We start from the raw sequence: 19386 nt of genomic DNA on the forward strand, positions 1-19386 counted from the left end.
AATTGTTTCATTAGGCTTTTGAAGGAAAAAAAGGATTCTGTTTCTTTTTCTTTTCCTCTAGGTATATACCTCCCGATAAGAGAGAAGAAAATGACCAATCAACCCACAAATGGATGGTGTATGTCCGAGGGTCTCGTAGAGAACCCAGCATTAATCATTTTGTCAAGAAAGTTTGGTTTTTCCTTCATCCCAGCTATAAACCAAATGACCTTGTGGAAGTTAGGTAAGCATACTTGAGTTTAAAGAAGTGCAGATTTATTGAAGTGGAAGAAAAGTGATTTAATTTGAAAACACTCCCTTGAAATCCTTTCTTCCCTCGTCCCACCCTCTCTCCCCCCCCCCCTCCTTTTCTTACTTCCTTCACTTCTAGTCTTACATCTATCTTTTTTTTTTTTTTTTAAATATATTTTATTGAGTTTTTACAGAGAGGAAAGGAGAGAGATAGAGAGTTAGAAACATCGATGAGAGAGAAACATCGACCAGCTGCCTCCTGCACACTCCCCACTGGGGATGTGCCCGCAACCCAGGTACATGCCCTTGACCGGAATCGAACCTGGGACCTTTCAGTCCGCAGGCCGACGCTCTATCCACTGAGCCAAACCGGTTTCGGCGCATCTATCTTTTTTAAATTTAATATTTTAATTGATTTCAGAGAAAGGAAAATTTCAAACATATACAAAAGCAGAGTATATTGAACCCTAATGGATCCAAAACCAATTATTAACAGTTTGCCAGTCTTTTTTTCCATCAAATTTTCTTTTTCTTTCCTTTACAAATTAGGTTCTGACTGAAAATTCATTGGTTCAATTAGCATTCTCATGAGTTCCTCTCTATCCTCTGAAATCATAGTCACTATTTGGGGAAGATCATATTGTGAACATATCTTTTAAGTCCTCTTAGCAGATACATTCAAGTAAATTGTCACTTTCAAATAGAGTATTCATGACTTACTTTGTTTTTGCCAGAGTGGAGGAATAAATGAGTGTCAGGGGTAGCGAACATAATATTTCAGCCTATGTCTGTCAAGTAGCTATCAAGGATTCTGACTCAATATTGTGACATTCATCAAAAACTTTATTTTTTAAAATATATTTTTATTGATTTCAGAGAGGAAGTGAGAGGGAGAGAGAGATAGAAACATCAGTGATGAGAAGGAATCATTGATTGGCTGCCTCCTGCACACCCCTTACTGGGATTCGAGCATGTGCCTGACTGGGAATTGAACCATAACCTCCTGGTTCATGGGTTGAAGCTCAACCATTGAGTCACACTGGTTGGGCCATCCAGTCACTCTAGTTCTTTATCTGTGAAAATAATGACATTGTATTATATGGTACCAGGTGCTCAGTGCATGAATTCGTGCACCTTGAAAGGAACTGTGGGCCGCGAGGCTACGGTGGGTACAGGGGTGGGTTTTGGCCCATCTTCCGTGCCCCCGGGCCCCTCCTACCGTGGCCACACACCCCTGCCCCTGTCCCCTGTCTGAGGCAACCCTGCTCCCACCGCCACCTATCCCACATGCTGATGGCGCTGGCCCCACTCGCACCAGCTCGCACCCGCTGATGGCACGGAGTGATTGGGGCTGGCACCAGCAGTGGATGGGAGCAGGGCCGGCACCGTCAGCAAGTGCAAGTGGCAGCTGCTGCCTCGATAACCCCTCAGGAGCAGGGGTAGGTGGAGAAGCCCTTGGGCGATTGGGGCTGGCAGCCACAACTTGCACCCACTGATGGCGCCGAATGATCTGGACTGATGCCAGGCGCCGGCAGTGGGTACGAGCATTGGCTCCAGCGCTGGCTGCGGTGCAGGCGCTGGGCAGGACCTCAGTGCATGGGAGCAAAGAATTTTCAGTAACCACCAGAGGCTCGCCCCAATGACAGCAACCAGCGCCCTGCCTTGGTCTGGTGCCCCCACTCACCTGCTCCACCATCCTTCCGCGGCCAACGCCTGCCATGTTCCACGTGCACCCCCTGGTGGTCAGCGCATGTCATGGTGACTGGTTGTTCAGTTGTTCTGCCATTTGGTCTATTTGCATGTTAGCCTTTTATTATATAGGAAAAGTGTCTTAGCTCTAAGTATCCAGTAATTGAAAATTTAATGTAGGTTTGAGTTAAATTTTTCTTTTATAATTTAGCATTTTAGCATAATGCAGCATACTGATTTAACTTTAAATGAGGAAATGTAAATGATTGTCAGAAGGATGTGAATTTCTAACTTATCCATTATGAGAAAACTTTTCCTCCAGAATGATTACACGTGGATTAATGTGTTAATATCTGCTCTTCCATAGAGAGCCTCCTTTTCACCTGACCAGAAGGGGCTGGGGTGAGTTTCCTGTCAGAGTTCAAGTTCACTTTAAGGACAGCCAGAACAAGCGGATAGATATCATACATAATCTGAAGGTATTGTAACAAATCACTGTTCTCTGGAAATGAAGTATCTCTTTCACCTGGTATTGAACAGTAGTAGGTTAGTCCTGAGAGAAGCAGCCAGGTGAAGGATAGTGGAAGCAGGATAAATCTTTTTGAGTGTGTTATGCTATAACACTCCTTTGTCCCCTGAAGGTTGGGGGAGCAGGGGGGGCCTTTACAGTTGAATGTATGTTCTTTAAATCAGATCATCAGAACACTTGAATTTCTGACCAGATCTCACTGTTACTGTGTTACCTGTGGTTAATCTCTTTTTTAAAAAATTTTACTTTTCTATAAAATGAAGCAAATACAGCCCGGCTGGCATGGCTCAGTGGTTGAGCGTCAACCTATGAACCAGGAGGTCACAGTTTGATCCCTGGTCAGGGCACATGCCCGGGTTTCGGGCTCGATCCCCAATGTGAGGTGTGCAGGAAGTCACTGATCAGTGATTCTCTCTCATCATTGATGTTTCTATCTCTCTTTCCCTCTCCCTTCCTCTCTGAAATCAATAAATATATATATATTAAAAAAATAAGGCAAATACAGAAAGTCCTAAAATGATGCTTCATTCAGTGTCATTATAATGATGAGATGTCGTAGGAACTTAACTCTTTTATATATCATTTAACCTATAGTAGGTTTGGTTTCATTATACTACTAGAGGCCTGATGCACGATATTCGTGCAAGGGGCTTGGCCCTCACAGCCCCAGCTTTGTCCGCAAGGTCGTCCGCAAGGTCGTTTGGCTGTCCGGTCTAATTAGCATATTACACTTTTATTATTATAGATAGATGTTTTGCTTAAAGTTGTAGAACCTATCAACGACATTAGGTGAGGAGTTCCTGAAGTAAGCCTTGTCTGTTTATCTCCTAAGGATAAAGAATATATTTATTTCCGAAGAGTAACAATTGAAGTGAACATGTTTTAGAAAATGTAAAGTACTGTAGCAGGTTGTAAAACTTTAGTTATTTATCCTCACCTGAGGATATGTTTATTTATTTTTAGAGAGAGGAAGGATTGATCAGTTGCCTCCTGTATGTGCCCTGACTGGGGATCAAACCCCCAACCTTGTGGTATACAGGAGGACAGTCCAACCAATTGAGCCATCTGACCAGGGTGAAGGTTGTAATACTTTTGATTTGTATTGTCAGAAATCCTTTTCTGATATATCCACGTGGTTTGTTATGCAGCTATTATAAGTTATATTTTACAAAGTGTTTCCTATGCCTGGGGGGTAATTACCATTATATAGTAAGCAAAAAGCCCTGAGTATAAAGTATATGTATAGAATGAGGTCACCATGATTTTAAAAAAACACAAAAGAAATATACCAAAATGTTGGAGTACATAATTGAAGTAATGATGTTGTGATCTATTTCCTATGGCCTTTTTATCTGTGTGTGGTATTTTGAAAGTATTTTTACATAATGAACAGTTATAAAAATATTTTTTATAGTTGGAAGACACACAATTTTTAAAATGTTCCTCTATGCCAGCGGTTCTCAACCTGTGGGTCGCGACCCCTTTGGCGGTCGAACGACCCTTTCACAGGGGTTGCCTAAGACCATCCTGCATATCAGATATTTACATTACGATTCATAACAGTAGCAACATTACAGTTATGAAGTAGCAACGAACATAATTTTATGGTTGGGTCACAACATGAGGAACTGTATTTAAAGGGCCAGAAGGTTGAGAACCACTGCTTAGGCCCTCACTATAGTAGTCTTGTATATATTTTCTTATATTGAACTTCTCCTATAGCACCCTTACTTGTGGCTTACTACATTGTTCTCATTAATGACTCCCAAAACTGAGCTAAATGAAACTGAGTACATCTGCAGAAATCCATTTTTTGTTTCCTTTGTTCTATAAATACAACTTTTCAACCTTAAGGCATGTTGAAATTTGTCCTCCATTGCTTGTTATGCAGCCAATGTAAGATAGCTTAACTTAATGTACACATTATTTTCTAGAGATTACTGTGAGATTAGATTGCTTTATGACCTCAGAGAAGAACTCAAATCAAATAAAGAATTTACTGCCTCTTTGTTCAGAGGAGCAAAATATGGTCCTACTTACTTAGAAGATCTAAATTAGTTTTGCTTTCTTTTTATCTTTAAACATCACATATACCATTTTATAGCACTGGGCCCAGCCCTTATCCCGATGATTAAGGAAGTTGTTTGCATAATTTTGCATATTGTATTCTCCATATCACTTAGAATTCCTGTTGAAAGATTGAGGCACAGTATTTTAAAATGAGGTATTTAAAGCATTTCTTGTCAAGTTTTTTGAAAACTTAATTTTACTACATATTATATATCAACTAGAGGCCTGATGCATGAAAATTCGTGCAAGAGTAGGCCTTCCTTCCCCTGGCTTCCGGCACTGGCTTTGCTCCAGCACCCGGGACCCAGGCGGCTTCCCTCTGGCTGCCAGCAGGCACCCGGGACCCAAGTGGCTTCCCTCCAGCCCCAGCTTCGTCTGGAAGGATGTCTGGAAGGATATCCAGAAGGACGTCCGGTCTAATTAGTGTATTACCCTTTTATTTTTATAGATTGGCCTTGAAACCTTAAACACCTGTATTGTGACCATGTGATTTTCATTTGTACTAGAGTATCATTTTTCCTGTCATTTCTATGTCAGCCCTCAAAGCCATCTTTGCTTCTTCCATTTTTGTTCTAAATATTCATTTAGTTGCAGACCACTATTCTTCATAATCTTTCTTATATTCTGCCCTTTTATTGTTTCCTGATTGGCTTCTTTAATTCTAATCTATCTTCATTCTGCACACCACCATCAGATTAGGCTTCCCAAACTAAGAGAACTATTATGGTATTCTGGTCTGAGAAACCTATATTGCTTTTATTTTTTGTGATTATAGATAATGCTGAGTAAACATCTTTTTTTGTAAAATGTCCTCCATGTTTGGATTTTCCTTAGAATGGGTTGTTCGAAGTGTATACTTTATATTAAAAGTATAATTACTACATGTATGTCTGAGGTTGTTTATATTAATTTTACTCAATTCTTCCCCACAATATTAAGAGGGTTTTTGTTGAAGTGATGAATTTATATTATGAAAAAGTAGTTATGGTATGAAAACTTGTGGTGAAAGAGGTTTTAGGTAAGATCCTATCTAATAATAGACAAACATGGTAATTGACCGTACCTTCACTATGCCTCCCATTGGCTAATCAACACGATATGCAAATTAACCGCCAACAAAGATTGCGGCTAATTTGCATACTGCAGGCAGGGCTGGCAGCACGCGACGCTGCCCACGGGCCCCGGGCCCCAGACCCCTGACCCGGCGAGGCGGGGCCGCCAGTGCGCGAGGCTGCCTGCGGTACCCGGGCCTTGGACCCGTGACCCAGGAGGGAGCAAAGCAGTGGAGAAGGGAGAGAGCCCAGGTGGCAGAGAAGGGAGGGAGCCGAGGGCTAAGCGGTGAAGGGAGGGAGCGAGGCAGCGGAGAAGGGAGCGAAGCCCGCCTTGGTGGGCTGCTTCACTGCAGTCTCAGGAAGCCCTATTCTTGCAGGAATCTCCCTGCAACGGGCCTCTAGTATATGTATAAGTACGCTTGTGAAACCTAACTCTTCCTTTTGTCTTTAAATAGCTGGATAGAACTTACACTGGCTTGCAGACTCTTGGAGCAGAGACGGTAGGTTTTTTCCCCTATAGCATTATATGGGAACAAATAGACTGAAAATTGATCTTCATTTTTAGTTAGAAAAAAAAAGAGTGCTAAATTTAGAAAAATTTTATATCCCCCTCATTTATTTTTTAGTGTGAGAAAAATACACATAAAATTTACTATTTTTAAGTATACATTTAAGTATTATTACATATACTCACATTTTGTGCAATGATTGCTATCACCCTTTTGGAAAACTGAAACTGTAACAATTTACAATAATTCTCTATTCTCCTCTGCCTCTAGCTCCTGGCACTCACCCCTCTACTTTCTCTCTCTCTGAATTTGACTACACTAGATGCAATATAAGTGGTATCGTCCAGTGTGTTTTTTTTTTTTTTGTAACTGGCATGTTTCACTTAGCATAATGTTTTCAAGATTTCTCCACATTGTAGATGTGTCCGAATTTCCTTCCCAAAAAGGCTGAATAATGTTTCATTATATGTATACACTACATTGTGTTTATCCATTTATCTATCTGTGAACACTTGAGTTGCTTACATCTTTGGGCTATTGTGAATGCTAAGAACGTGGGTCTGTTTGTTCCAATCCCTGCTTTTAATTCTTTTGGATAGATACCCAGCAGTCAGATTGCTGGATGATACTGTAATTCTTTTTTTAATTTTCTGAGGACCTGCCATACTGTTTTCCATAACAGCAGCACCATTTTATATTCTACCAACAGTGCTTAAGGATTCCAATTCTCCAGCACTTGTTGTTTTATGTCTTTTTTATAGTAACCAGGTATTTCATTGTGGGTTTGGTTTATATTTCCCTAATGGTAATTGATGTTGAGCATCTTTTCATGTGTTTATTGGCCATTTGTTTATCTTCTTTTGAGAAATGTCTTCAAATCCTTTACCCATTTTTGAATCGGGTTGTTTGTTTTTTTGTTGTTGAATTTTAGGAGTTCTCTCTATATTCTTGGTATTAGTCTCTTTTAGATATATGAAATATAAATATTTTCTCCCATTGTGTGGGTGATGTTTACATTCTTTTTTTAAAAAATTTTTCATTCTTGATTATGTCCTTTGATGCACAAAAGTTTTTAGTTTTGACGTAGTTCAATTTATGTTTTTTTCTTTTGTTACATGTTTTTTTGTGTCATATCCAAGAAATCATTGTCAAAGCCAATGTCACGAAGCTTCGCTCCTATGTTTTCTTCTAAGATTTTTATTGTTTTAGGTCTTTGATCCATTTTGAATTAATTTTTGTATATGGTGTAAGGTAAAGATCCACGTTCATTCTAATGCACATGGGTATCTAATTTTCTCAGCACCATTTTGTGAAAGACTGTCCTTTTCACATTGAATCGTCTTGGCATACTTGTTAAAAATAATTTGACCATATATGTGAGGGTGTATTCTGTCTTTATGCCAGTACTACACTCTTTTAATTAATATAGCTTTGTAATTATATAAGTTTTGAAATCTGGAAGTATGAGACTCCAACTTCACTTTTTTTCTTCTTACCACCTCCCCCCACCTTTTTTTGGAATTTATGATATATCAGCAGTAGTCATTATAATTATAATTAGCTATTTATAGTTTGTGTTGTATTAGAAGATATTTTTTGAGCACAGAGTATATGCGAGGCACCGGTCTAGGTAGTGGGGATACAGATTTCTATACAAGATAGCTATTGTTCTCAAGTTTTCTTGGTTGTGTTGAGAACTGGCAGATGGTATACAGTAAGCATAAAAGCAGATAAGGTTTCATTTACAAATAAGTGCAATAAAGAAGAGAGTAGCCGGGGGACAAGAGAGTTGCTTTAGCTAGGTTGGTTAGGGAGGCCTGAGAAGACGACATTGGATTGAGACCTAATGGTGAGAATGAGGCAGACATGCAAAGATTTGGAGGAAGAGTGTTCTAAGGCATTGAAACAACAAATGGAAAGACCTCAGTTTTATGATTAGTATTAATAATTATCTATTAAACCAGAATAGGTTATATTTCTGGGATAAAATCCTTCAGTTCTTGAGATGGAAATTGCCTTTGAAGTATGATTAGAAATCATTTGTCACATCTCTTGGAGTACTGTGATCTTAGAAGGTTTGGGGCTTTCTGGGACACTGATGATGAATTCATGAGCCCAATTATTGCCCGATTTTGTAGGTAGTGGATGTTGAGCTCCACCGGCATTCTCTTGGAGAAGACTCCATTTACCCTCAGTCCTCGGAGTCAGACATCTCTGATGCCCCACCGTCTTTGCCTTTGACCATTCCAGCCCCCGTGAAAGCTTCCTCACCAATAAAGCAGTCACATGAGGCAGTACCTGATACCTCCGTGGAGAAAGGTAATATATTTTTTCTTGTACATTCATGTATTTTTCCTTACATGGAGGAGTCATCCTGGGGCATTTATTTTTCTCATTTACATAATATGATAGTGAACTGCTGCCTTCAGAGACTGAGGAAAAGGAAATTTTCCGTAAGTAGGCATGCTGCCTCTACCCAGTACTATTATGAAAATACCAAAATGCTTATTACTCTTCTCAGAAAATATCTTTCATTAAGTTCTAACGTTTTGTAGAATACAAAACTCACTAAAAAGCATTAAATTTTTAAAATAGAAATTACTTTATTTTTATGGTTATATTGCTATTTTTGTAGATTCAACAGAAAGCTCTATGTTTCTCTATAGGACATACTTGAATAAATCAGTGTTGCAAACTAGACCATGCCACAATTTTTATTTTATTTTTTTACAATTTTTTTTTTGATTGATTTTAGAGAGGAAGGGAGAGGGAGAGAGAGATAGAAACATCAATGATGAGAGAGAATCATTGATTGGCTGCCTCCTGCACACTGCCTACTGGGGATCGCACCCGTAACCCAGGCATGTGCCCTTGGCTGGAATCAAACCTGGGACCCTTTAGTCTGCAGGCTGACGCTCTATCTACTGAGCCAAACCAGTTAGGGCCACAAATCTTAACTTTAAGTATGACAAATTGTTTATTAAGGAATAGATACCATTCTTCCCACATGATAAAATAGAGCAAAACATCAAAGTAATAACTGTGAATTGGAAAAATCAAATAATAAACTTATATGTGCATTAGGGAAGGGGACTTGAACACAGTCTCAATTATAGCTGAGCAGGGAGAAACAAAACCTCTTCTACTGTGAGATACACTGTTGATAAATAAGGTGACCCTGCCTCCTCCTCCTCACCAAAGTAAATGAATTCATTAACATTTCCTGTAACTGGATGATTCCCTAACAAAACATTAGTTCTGATTTTGCAGTATCAATGTTGAATTTTACAGCACAAACTTTATAAAACCATTTTCTCTGTTAAATGCTTTTGTCTCTTGAGACTTCCTTTTACAACAGGTAACTCAGAGAAAAGTAAGGCTTGCCGAACAAAATTCATGAGGTTGGGCCGTATCATAAAACTGAATTTCTGCTCTAGTTTGGGTTTGTAGATGTGTCTCACTGGAGGAGAATGTGGGTATTTTAGCAACCATATTGGAGAAAAGATAGGCATTAAAAGTATGACGAAGATAATTTCCCTGTTTTTACCTTAAGGCTTTTCAGTCCAACTTAGGGAACTCTTATCATAATTAAAATCAGGCAGATAAATAAAGTTGCATTTTTGAATTGCATCAGTCTTTTTCATTAATGGAAAAACTACTTCTCGTTGGCTCAACAAGGGGAAACTATAAATAGCCATCCTAGAACAGCCCTGTGATGTGATTATGTCCAGCATCATCAATATCATGGAGCATAGATATATATTTTTTTATTTAATTTTTCCCATCACCACTTATTCCTTCTATGCCCTCTTCCCTCTCCACCTCCCCCCCGCTTACCCCCTGCAGTCACCACACTGTTGTCCATGAGTTCTCATGGAGCATAGATCTTAATGTTTCTTTCCAGCCTGTCGTTGCACTCAATCCCTTTTATTAAATTGCAACTAATTCATTGAGTTACAATTCTTGCATATAGTAGATATTAATTAAAATACAATGTATTTTAAGCCATGTTATGACTATATGTAGTAAATACAGAAAAATATTGAATTTTGTTAGTTCTTCAGGTGAAAGGAAATTGTATTTTTTTCTGAGTTAAAAACCATTAAATTTTTATTCCTTGATGATTATAGTTTCTTGTAATTCTGGTCTGGTTCCCAATTATGTGAACAAGAAACTTAAATAATAAGTATCTAATCTTATTTAAAATATAAGACTCACTGTCAATAAATGTTTAAGTATTAAGTATTCACTTGTATAACTTATGTACAAGAAATAAAATTGACTCTAAATGGTATTAGTTTGTCTCTTAGCCTGCATTTTAATATGATGTTAATATTTTCATTCTTTTGTTCCTCTTTAAATTTCAATTACATCTTCTTTATGGGCATTTAATAAGACAGGACATCATTAGATTAAGTGAATCCTTTGGAGTTTTTCCTCCTCTCTAATTTAAACAGGTTTCAATTTATAAAAAAAAAAAAATAGAACAAAATGAGCTTATATATACTGTTTATAGTTAATATGTTTCCTAATTTTTTAAAGAAACTTTTTAACAAAATATGATTCTAGGCATATTCACATTTGTTAAAAAACAAGACAACAAGCTCCAAATGTGGTCACCTATGCCAAGCTCACATCACCAAATTCAAACTTATAGTTTCAGCCTCTTCCAGAAATGAATCTTAAATCAGTCAATCAGGAATCCCCTAGTCAGCACTAGATGGGTAATTGGCCTGATAGACCCCTGCTGTCCCCTAAGAAAAGTGACCTTACCACAGCCGATCTGCTTTTTGCTCAATAACTTCCTTGCTCCTGGTCCCTTCTGCCTCTAAAAGTCCTTCATTTTGTACAGCTCCTGAGAGCTGCTTTTTCTCTGCTACACTGGATGCTGCTTGATTCATGCATCATTGAATAAAGCCAATTAAACCTTTAAAATTTACTCAGTTGATGCCCTAGCTAGTGGGTTTGGCTCAGTGGATAGAGCCTCGGCCTGCAGACTGAAGGGTTCCAGGTTCGATTCCGGTCAAGGGCACATGCCTGGGTTGCGGGCTCGGTCCCCAGTGGGGGGCATGCAGGAGACGGCCAATCAATGATTCTCTCTCATCACTGATGTTTCTATGTCTCTCTTCCTCTCCCTTCCTCTCTGAAATCAATAAAAAGTATTTTTTTATAAAAATGTACTCAGTTGAAATTTATTTACTTATTTTTATTTTATTTTATTTCCCTTGAATGGAATCGAACCCAGGACCCTCCAGTCCACAGGCTGATGCTCTATCCACTGAGCCAAACCAGCTAGGGCTGAAATTTATTTTTTAACACACTTCACCCAAAAATGTATAAAAGGATAATAAATACTGTGGATTGTATTTACTGTACTACTAGTAAATGGCTTAAATGGTTGTTGAAATGATAAGGGATTTTTATTGTTTCATTCTTTTCCCACAGTGGTAAGATTTTATTATTGCAAAGATATTAACGACTTAATCATTTGCCTGTTTCATTTCAAGCAGGATTACCAGCCAATACTGAAACTGAGAGGCATACTACATTTTATTCTTTGCCATCTTCATTGGAACGAACACCTACCAAAATGACAACATCCCAGAAAGTTATGTTTTGTTCTCATGGCAATTCAGCTTTTCAGCCAATAGCATCAAGCTGCAAAATTGTTCCACAGAGCCAGGTTCCTAATCCCGAGTCACCTGGGAAATCCTTCCAGCCCATCACCATGAGCTGCAAGATCGTCTCAGGTATACAGAGGATGTGTGCGAAGTTGATGTGTGTAAAGTTATTGGAATGACAAAACAAAATACTGTGGTTTAAAATAATTTTTTTTAGTTCTAAGCAAGGCTTTTGTTTATTTAACAAGTGAGCTAATCACTTTTGATTAGCAGAACAAAGGTGTCAGGAAGCAAAAACAAAAGTCATCTATGTGGAAACAATTTTTGAATGAAGCAAGAAATGAAATTCAGAGAGATCAAATTTTCATCTAGAATCAGCACAGGTAAAATGTTTGCTAGGATTGTGGTTGAACTTAAAGTAGGAATTATGGTTTGTGATTATATATGGAAACCAGAGCAACTAGTAATAGAACAAGTGTAGAGGCCTTTTAGTTTGGAGTTGAAATATCTTTTATACTCTAACCACATGAGAAAAATTACTCATTTCAATTATTATCAGGAAGGTTGAATTTCCATTGCCTTACAACAATTTCACATTTATATTAGGTAAACTTTTAGTCGGACTATACGTTTTTGGCCAAACCACCTCAGGAAAGACTGAAAGAGAGTCAGTGAAGTATGTAGGCGCTGGGAGGTTTCTGTATAATACTTAAATGAAGGGGAAGGAGGGAGCCTTTGTTGTTAAAAACAGGAAACTGAGCAGTAATATGATCCAAGTCTTTGAAGTTTATGAGAAGTAAAGAATGTATAATTTTATCTACCAATTAGAAGCACTTTGGAACTTGCTGCTTCAGAGGTAGATGTTGAATGTATAAATTGGTTTGAAGTTTAGAGAAATTGAGGGATGACAAATTCGATCACTAGAAGACAGTAGAGGACGTTTAATGGCACATTGGCACCTTTAGAGCATATTCTGTGGGAACATGACTCTCTCTGGATTGTGGCTGTGACATAGTATTGACAGAGACTTTGGTTTTGAGTGGGTGAGTTTCTTATTTTCCTATTGGAAATTAATCCCAAATCAAGACTCCTGGTTCCTAAATCCAATTTATCGCTTACAAATTTCCTCCCTCATTTTAGCGTCTTCAAATACAACCTGCCTAAGTTGTTAAGAGATTTATTATCTAGTGATTCAACAGTTTCACACTGTTATGTAAAGCACTGCTTTTTTAACTTTAATGTGCCTACAGGGGAACTTGTTAAAATACAGATTTATATTTGGTAGGTCTGGGTAGGACCTCAGAATCCGTTTCTAACAGGCTCCCAGAAGATGCAGATGCTAATGCTGCTGGTCACCAGATAAGGCTGTAGAGAGTGAAGCACACTAGTCCCTGGCCTTAGCTACGCCGAGGCCGCTGCTCCTGCTGCTGCTCAGTCCCTGAAATCGACAGTCTCATTCACTTTTTCCAGTTTGTCACCTTGGTCCTGGCAGCCCTGCCCTTCTTTCATTATCTCCCAGCATCTTCTTAGATGGGTTGAATATATCTATTTTGTTTAGTTTATTTTTTTTCTCTTTTTAATTAATAAAGGTTCCCCCATATCAACGCCAAGTCCATCACCATTGCCTCGAACCCCAACTTCCACTCCAGTCCATGTGAAGCAAGGCACTGCCAGCTCTGTTATTAGTAACCCTTATGTTATCATGGACAAGCCAGGGCAGGTTATTGGAGCCACCACTCCCACTACAGGTGTGTGTTTGATCAATATGTATGCGATCCAAAAGATTTGATCTTTTTTAAAGATGAAATCCTAGTGTAACTTAGTAGCCATATAATGGGAAAATGAAATCTCCATCCATAAACAAGAGGAGGGACTATATAAGAGTAACACTAGTGCTGTTTCTCTGAGGAAGATTTACTCTTGTTGTAAAAGTTGTATTTTTAAAAATATATATCTTTATTGATTTCAGAGAGAGGAAGGGAGAGGGAGAGAAACATCAATGATGAGAGAGAATCATAGATCAGCTGACTCCTGCACAACCCCCACCGGGGATCGAGCCCTCATCGTGGGCATGTGCCCTGACCAGGAATCAAACCGTGACTTCCTGGTTCCTAGGTCGATGCTCAATCACTGAGCCACGCCAACCAGGCAAAAGTTATATTTTTAAGAATTGACTTACATTTTCTCTTTAGTTTCTAAAGATTAAAAGTGAGCCGTAATTAATTTAAAAAGAGAGAGTTGATTTTATTTCATTTGGAAGACATTCTTTTTGGGCCTGCAAGCAATGTGGTTATTTCTAAATTAAGCTTTAGTTCAAGAATAACTTTGTGAGCAATATGTATTTCACCCCAGTCAAATAAAAAAGTCATCTTTACTTTTCTGTGAATAAGATAAATTTTGCATCTGGGAGGAAAATTGTACCCTACCATTATAAAAAGAAAACACTAATAGGAAGAATAAGACAGATTTGGATTCACCATGTTTGTCATCATAATCTCATATAACTACAGACTGCTCTTCAGGTTTTTTTTAAGTACTTTCACTAACATTAGTTTAATTGAAGGTAATAAATAGAATATTTAAACACATGCTCCTAAGTGTAAACATTCCTGTAGTTTTTCACTCCTAATTAAGAGAAATGGTAAAAAGAGAAATGAAATAAGAGAGATGATTGTAAGGTAATGAAACCTTTCTTCCCCATGTGTGTTGGGCCATTTCAGGTAGGTTTTTGGAAAAGTTGGTTCCTTTAACAGTGATTGTAATTGTGGAACGCCTTTAAAAAAATGCTACTTTCAGAAATTACCTAAGAGCCTTTTGAATATACTTAGGGATGCCAAGTAGGTGTGCTCTGAGGTTACTTAGTTTTAGCAGTCAGCCAAACGTCTTTGCAGACAAGTTTGGTAAATGGGTAGGTGACCAAATACCATTTTGGGTCTTGACTTTTTTTTTTTTAATATATTTTTATTGATTTCAGAGAGGAAGGAAGGAGAGAGAGAGAGAAACATCAGTGATGAGAATCATTAATTGGCTGCTTCCCACACACCTCACACTGGGGATCCAGCCCACAACCCAAGCATGTGCCCTGACCGGGAATTGAACTGTGACCTCCTGGTTCATAGGTCGATGCTCAAACACTGAGCCACGTCAGCCGGGCTTGACTTATTTTTGACTGTAGATAATGTAAGTGATTTTTATCAGAGCCTAAAGTCAGTTGTACAGATGGAGTATAAAATGTTTAATGTTGGCAGGATTTTCAAATAAGTATTCCTTCTAGTGAAACTACTTTGAAGGAGCTCGCATTCACTTGAATGTATACATTTTGGCTCATTAAATAACCAATTCCATTATGTTATAGTATCTTTTTATCTTTTTATACAGTAAAACTACTTTACTTATTCTACACATTCTTACAGGCTTCTTGTCCCTTTTCAGATTGGTGAAGTGGTCACCTTTGTAGGATGAATCCTTAAGTGTTTCTTCTGTAACAGTTTCAAGGTTGTAGGTTTTCAACCCTTAAAGATGAAAACTAAATAGTGTGGAAAAGGGAAGTGTGGTGGAAAATGCTTTAAAGTTCCATTTCGCAAATTTTATTTTGTTTATACTTAACTTTTAAATCTGCCTTGCTTACAGGAAGTCCTACAAACAAGCTCTCTACTGCCTCTCAAGCCTCCCAAGGAACAGGTTCCCCTATTCCTAAAATTCATGGAAGTAGTTTTGTAACATCTACTGTCAAGGTAACCTTCTATTACATTATTGCACTTCGCTAGTTTTAAAGATCGTGTGTTTGAGTTCAACAGTAATTTGTTAGTTATTGCAAACTTCATAAAGTAAAACCTTCAGGCTAATAAGTATCTTGAAGATCATCTTACTCCAGACTTCTGTACCTTTCCTTGATCTTTTCCTTGTGTAGAAAATGTTTCTCAACACTTCTGTCAATTGGTAACCCAGTCTCTATTTGAAAACTTACTATGGTGAGGCAGCCTATTTTTTGGGTGGACGGGAACAGCTTTGTTATAAATTTTTCCTTCTAAAAATATTCATCAGGCAAAACATCCTTTTTTCCTATATTTTCACCAGCAAGAAGTAAATATATTTTCTTTTCCACATGTCAGCCATTTAGTTACTTGAAAATAATTCCTCTTTCCAAAATTTATTCTTTTATTTTTCAGGGAATAAGTCCTTTGAAATTTGGAATTCCAAATGTTATCTGACTTATTCAGATCAAAGTGCTAGCTATCTGTTCACTGTTTGGCAAAGACAATTCTTGCTGTTTGGTTAGTTATTTAACTTATTTGTCATTGTCATGGCTGTCTTAAGGCTAGAGTTTTTGAGGTATAAACTCCTGTGTGAGAATTGCCAAGAATTCAAAGATCATCTCTTACATGACTAAGTGTAAGAATCTATTGGTGGTGATATTGAATAGTTTCCTAGTCCAGGGCAAGGTTTTTCTCTAAATTCAGTGTAATGTGTGAGCACTGTGTTTATACAAATGTCTGAATTGTAATAATTTTGTTTCTTGCCCCTAACATTTATTTATGACAAATTGACTCTGAGATTTGCATTTTGCATTTGAGAATTGGAGACAAATGACAGTATTTTAAATGTTGACTTTTGCTGTCTTTACAGTTGCTGTTTGTTCAAGTTCTTTTTGTTGTTGTTGTTTTTTTTTATTTTTTAAATACATTTTATTGATTTTTACAGAGAGGAAGGGAGAGGGATAGAGAGTTAGAAACATCAATGAGAGAGAAACATCGACCAGCTGCCTCTTGCACACCCCCTACTGGGGATGTGCCTGCAACCAAGGTACATGCCCTTGACCAGAATCAAACCTGGGACCTTTCAGTCCGCAGGCCAACGCTCTATCCACTGAGCCAAACTGGTTAGGGCGTGTTGTTTTGCTTTTTAAATGTTTATTGAAAAATTTCCATGTCCTGGGTATTCATTCTGAGTACAGACAACAAGTCATGTTGTGAATATTATAAAAAGGATATGCTGAAGCACTGACTGCTCTTTCATTCATTTATTTAGTGCCTAGGCTCTAGGGAGAGAAAAGAAATAAAACATAGCGCCTGTCCTTTACTAGCTTACCATTTGGCAGGAGACTAGACCCAGAATCCAGTGAGTTGACCAAATATGAGAGGTAGTATGATAGGCATCTTCTAGTATACAGTGGGGCACAAATGAGTAGCTTCCTGCCAAGTTACTAGTCTTGCTTTGCATTTGGTTTCCTTTTTAAATGTATTTTTATTGATTTCAGAGAGGAAGGGAGAGGGAGAAAGAGAGAGAAGCATCAGTGAGGAGAGGGTATCATTGATCGGCTGCCTCCTGCATGCCCCTCACTGGGGATTGAGCCCTCAACCCGGGCATGTGCCCTGATCGGGATTCGAACCATGACCTCCTGGTTTATAGGTCAATGCTCAACCACTGAGCCACACCGGCCAGGCGCATGTGGTTTCTAAAATAATATTAAAATGCAGGTGTTGAGGCTTAGAAGACCCCAAAGAGTTTTGGGCTTTTTGTTTTGGTTTGGTTTTTGATTGTTTATCGTGCTAGAGAATGTTACAGATTTGTATTAAATATGACTATAAAGTATCTAAAGTCACTCGTTTTATCTTAATTGTGCAATATGTATTTTTACATTCACAGCAGGAGGATTCTTTGTTTGCATCTATGCCGCCTCTTTGCCCAATTGGGAGTCACCCTAAGGTTCAAAGCCCCAAACCTATAACTGGAGGACTTGGAGCTTTCACAAAAGTGAGTATTTTTTCAGGGATCATCCTGCAAGTCAGTATGGTCTTACATAGTCTTTTTTGTGGCATGTTGGAGTTGGTTGACACTACCTCACAACATGTAACTTTTTAATCAGCCTCAGTTCTAAGACCAGATCCTATTTTGGAGACATGCTTCCGTTTATTCAGTGGTGTCCACAGGGCAGCCCTTGGAGCCCAGGGAGATGGCAACTTCAGAGAGCACGGTGTGTTTCTCTCTGCTGCCAGTGTGCCAGTATCTAAAACAAACGAGTAGGTTGAGTTTGCAGATACACAGGATCAAATCCAGATCCTGCTTTGTCCCTTTAGTAGCTGTTATGGGCTACCTTTAAGCCGTGGTTTTACTCTTCTGGTGGAGCCATTCTTTACAGACCAGGCTTCATTAATTTATTCATTCCTGTGAACAGAATAGATTCAGATATTAGTAGCTCTTTTCTTGGGATGTTTATTCAGTATCATTATCGTATTTGTTGCAAGGTAATCATCAAACAGGAACCTGGCGACGCCTCTCACGTGCCCACAACTGGAGCTGCCAGCCAGTCACCACTCCCCCAGTATGTGACTGTGAAAGGGGGTCACATGATAGCCGTGTCCCCTCAAAAACAGGTCATAGCTGCTGGAGAAGGGACTGCCCAATCACCAAAGATTCAGCCCTCCAAGGTTTGTGTTGGGTAGGGATGGGGAGGTAACAAGTATGGCCATTCTTTGTCTAAATAATTGACAAGTGCTGAAAAGATACAGGGTAACAGGGTTGCTGATCCCAGAAAAGCCTGTAGATGAAAGCCCCACTGGAAAAGCAAGTTAGTCAACATGCAGTCCATCTGCTCTTTAACCATTGACCAGGGCAGGGCATGTCTTATAGAGGGTCCTGGGACAGCCAGGCACAGGGCACAACGTCATCTCTGGCAGTGAGGGTGATTGACTTCCTGAGCACAGCTTTCCACAGGATTCAGTCTAAAGTGGGTAACCAACAGGACCAAGGCCTACTGTTTTACTTCATTATTTCTGATAGGAGAGTGCATAGTTTATACCTCTGATGTCCACGCTGTGTGATCTGTTTAATAATTCTTGGCTCTTTGGAGAGTTTCCTTTCTTTACAATTTGGAGGTGTGGGGAATTATGTGTTGGGAGAACTGTAAAATTGCACATAGATTCATGTTTTATAGCTAATAAGTAACAGGATTTGAACCCAAGTCTGTTGACTCCAAGACTCCTTATTCCAGAACTAATTAAAATTTGCGAGACATAACCTAAACATGCTTTTAGAACATCCAGAATTAAATTACCTCACTTTTAGGGCAGATATATTCTAAAGCTCTTGAGAATATTATGTGAAGTGTTTGCTTTTCAACTTGAGAGCCAGGCTGTGTAGGGAGAGTGAATTGTTTTAGAGGAATACTTTAAAGTAGAAAAAGGTTTTAGATATTTTGGTTAGACTACATAGCTACAGAGGGATCAAGATAAAAATTTATAGTGTTGCCCAGCCGGCGAGGCTCAGTGGTTGAGCATTGACCTATGAACCAGGAGGTCACACTTGGATTTCCAGTCACATGCCAGGGTTTCAGGCTCAATCCCCAGTGTGTGTGGCCTGCAGGAGGCAGACAATCAATGATTCTCTCACATTGATGTTTCTATCTCTTACTCCCTCTCCATCTTGGAAATCAAGATAAATTTTTTTTTTTTAATTTATAGTGTTACGTAAGTGGTTCTAAAATCTGTAAGAGTCCGTTACCTACTTTCCCAAACTTATCTGGTCATAAGAATCGTCTTCTGATTTAAAAACATAAACGCGTAGGCCCCTATCTCAAACTTACTGAATCAGAATCTTCCTGGGGGCCTCGGGAATCTGGATTGTTAAAAAGCTCCCCTACTGACTCACGATTAGGCAAATTTAGGAACCACTGTGCTGCAGCATCA

At 38.7% G+C, this 19386-nt stretch overlaps 1 protein-coding gene across 1 annotated transcript in view; it reads left to right on the forward strand.

Moving 5' to 3' along the window:
* The window catches only part of YEATS2 (YEATS domain containing 2), a gene marked incomplete at its 5' end in the record, with an annotated part of 73650 nt that overhangs the window by 17921 nt on the left and 36343 nt on the right, over positions 1 to 19386 (forward strand). The window contains 9 exons of the mRNA XM_081086391.1: positions 62 to 223; positions 2288 to 2399; positions 6027 to 6071; positions 8219 to 8399; positions 11591 to 11830; positions 13291 to 13449; positions 15332 to 15435; positions 17348 to 17455; positions 17947 to 18129. Coding sequence (XP_080942517.1) covers positions 62 to 223; positions 2288 to 2399; positions 6027 to 6071; positions 8219 to 8399; positions 11591 to 11830; positions 13291 to 13449; positions 15332 to 15435; positions 17348 to 17455; positions 17947 to 18129 — 1294 coding nt within the window. The remainder of the gene's footprint in view (positions 1 to 61; positions 224 to 2287; positions 2400 to 6026; positions 6072 to 8218; positions 8400 to 11590; positions 11831 to 13290; positions 13450 to 15331; positions 15436 to 17347; positions 17456 to 17946; positions 18130 to 19386) is intronic.

Source organism: Myotis nattereri (genome assembly GCF_964212035.1).
Source record: "Myotis nattereri genome assembly, chromosome: 3".
NCBI classification, from domain to species: Eukaryota; Metazoa; Chordata; class Mammalia; order Chiroptera; family Vespertilionidae; genus Myotis; species Myotis nattereri.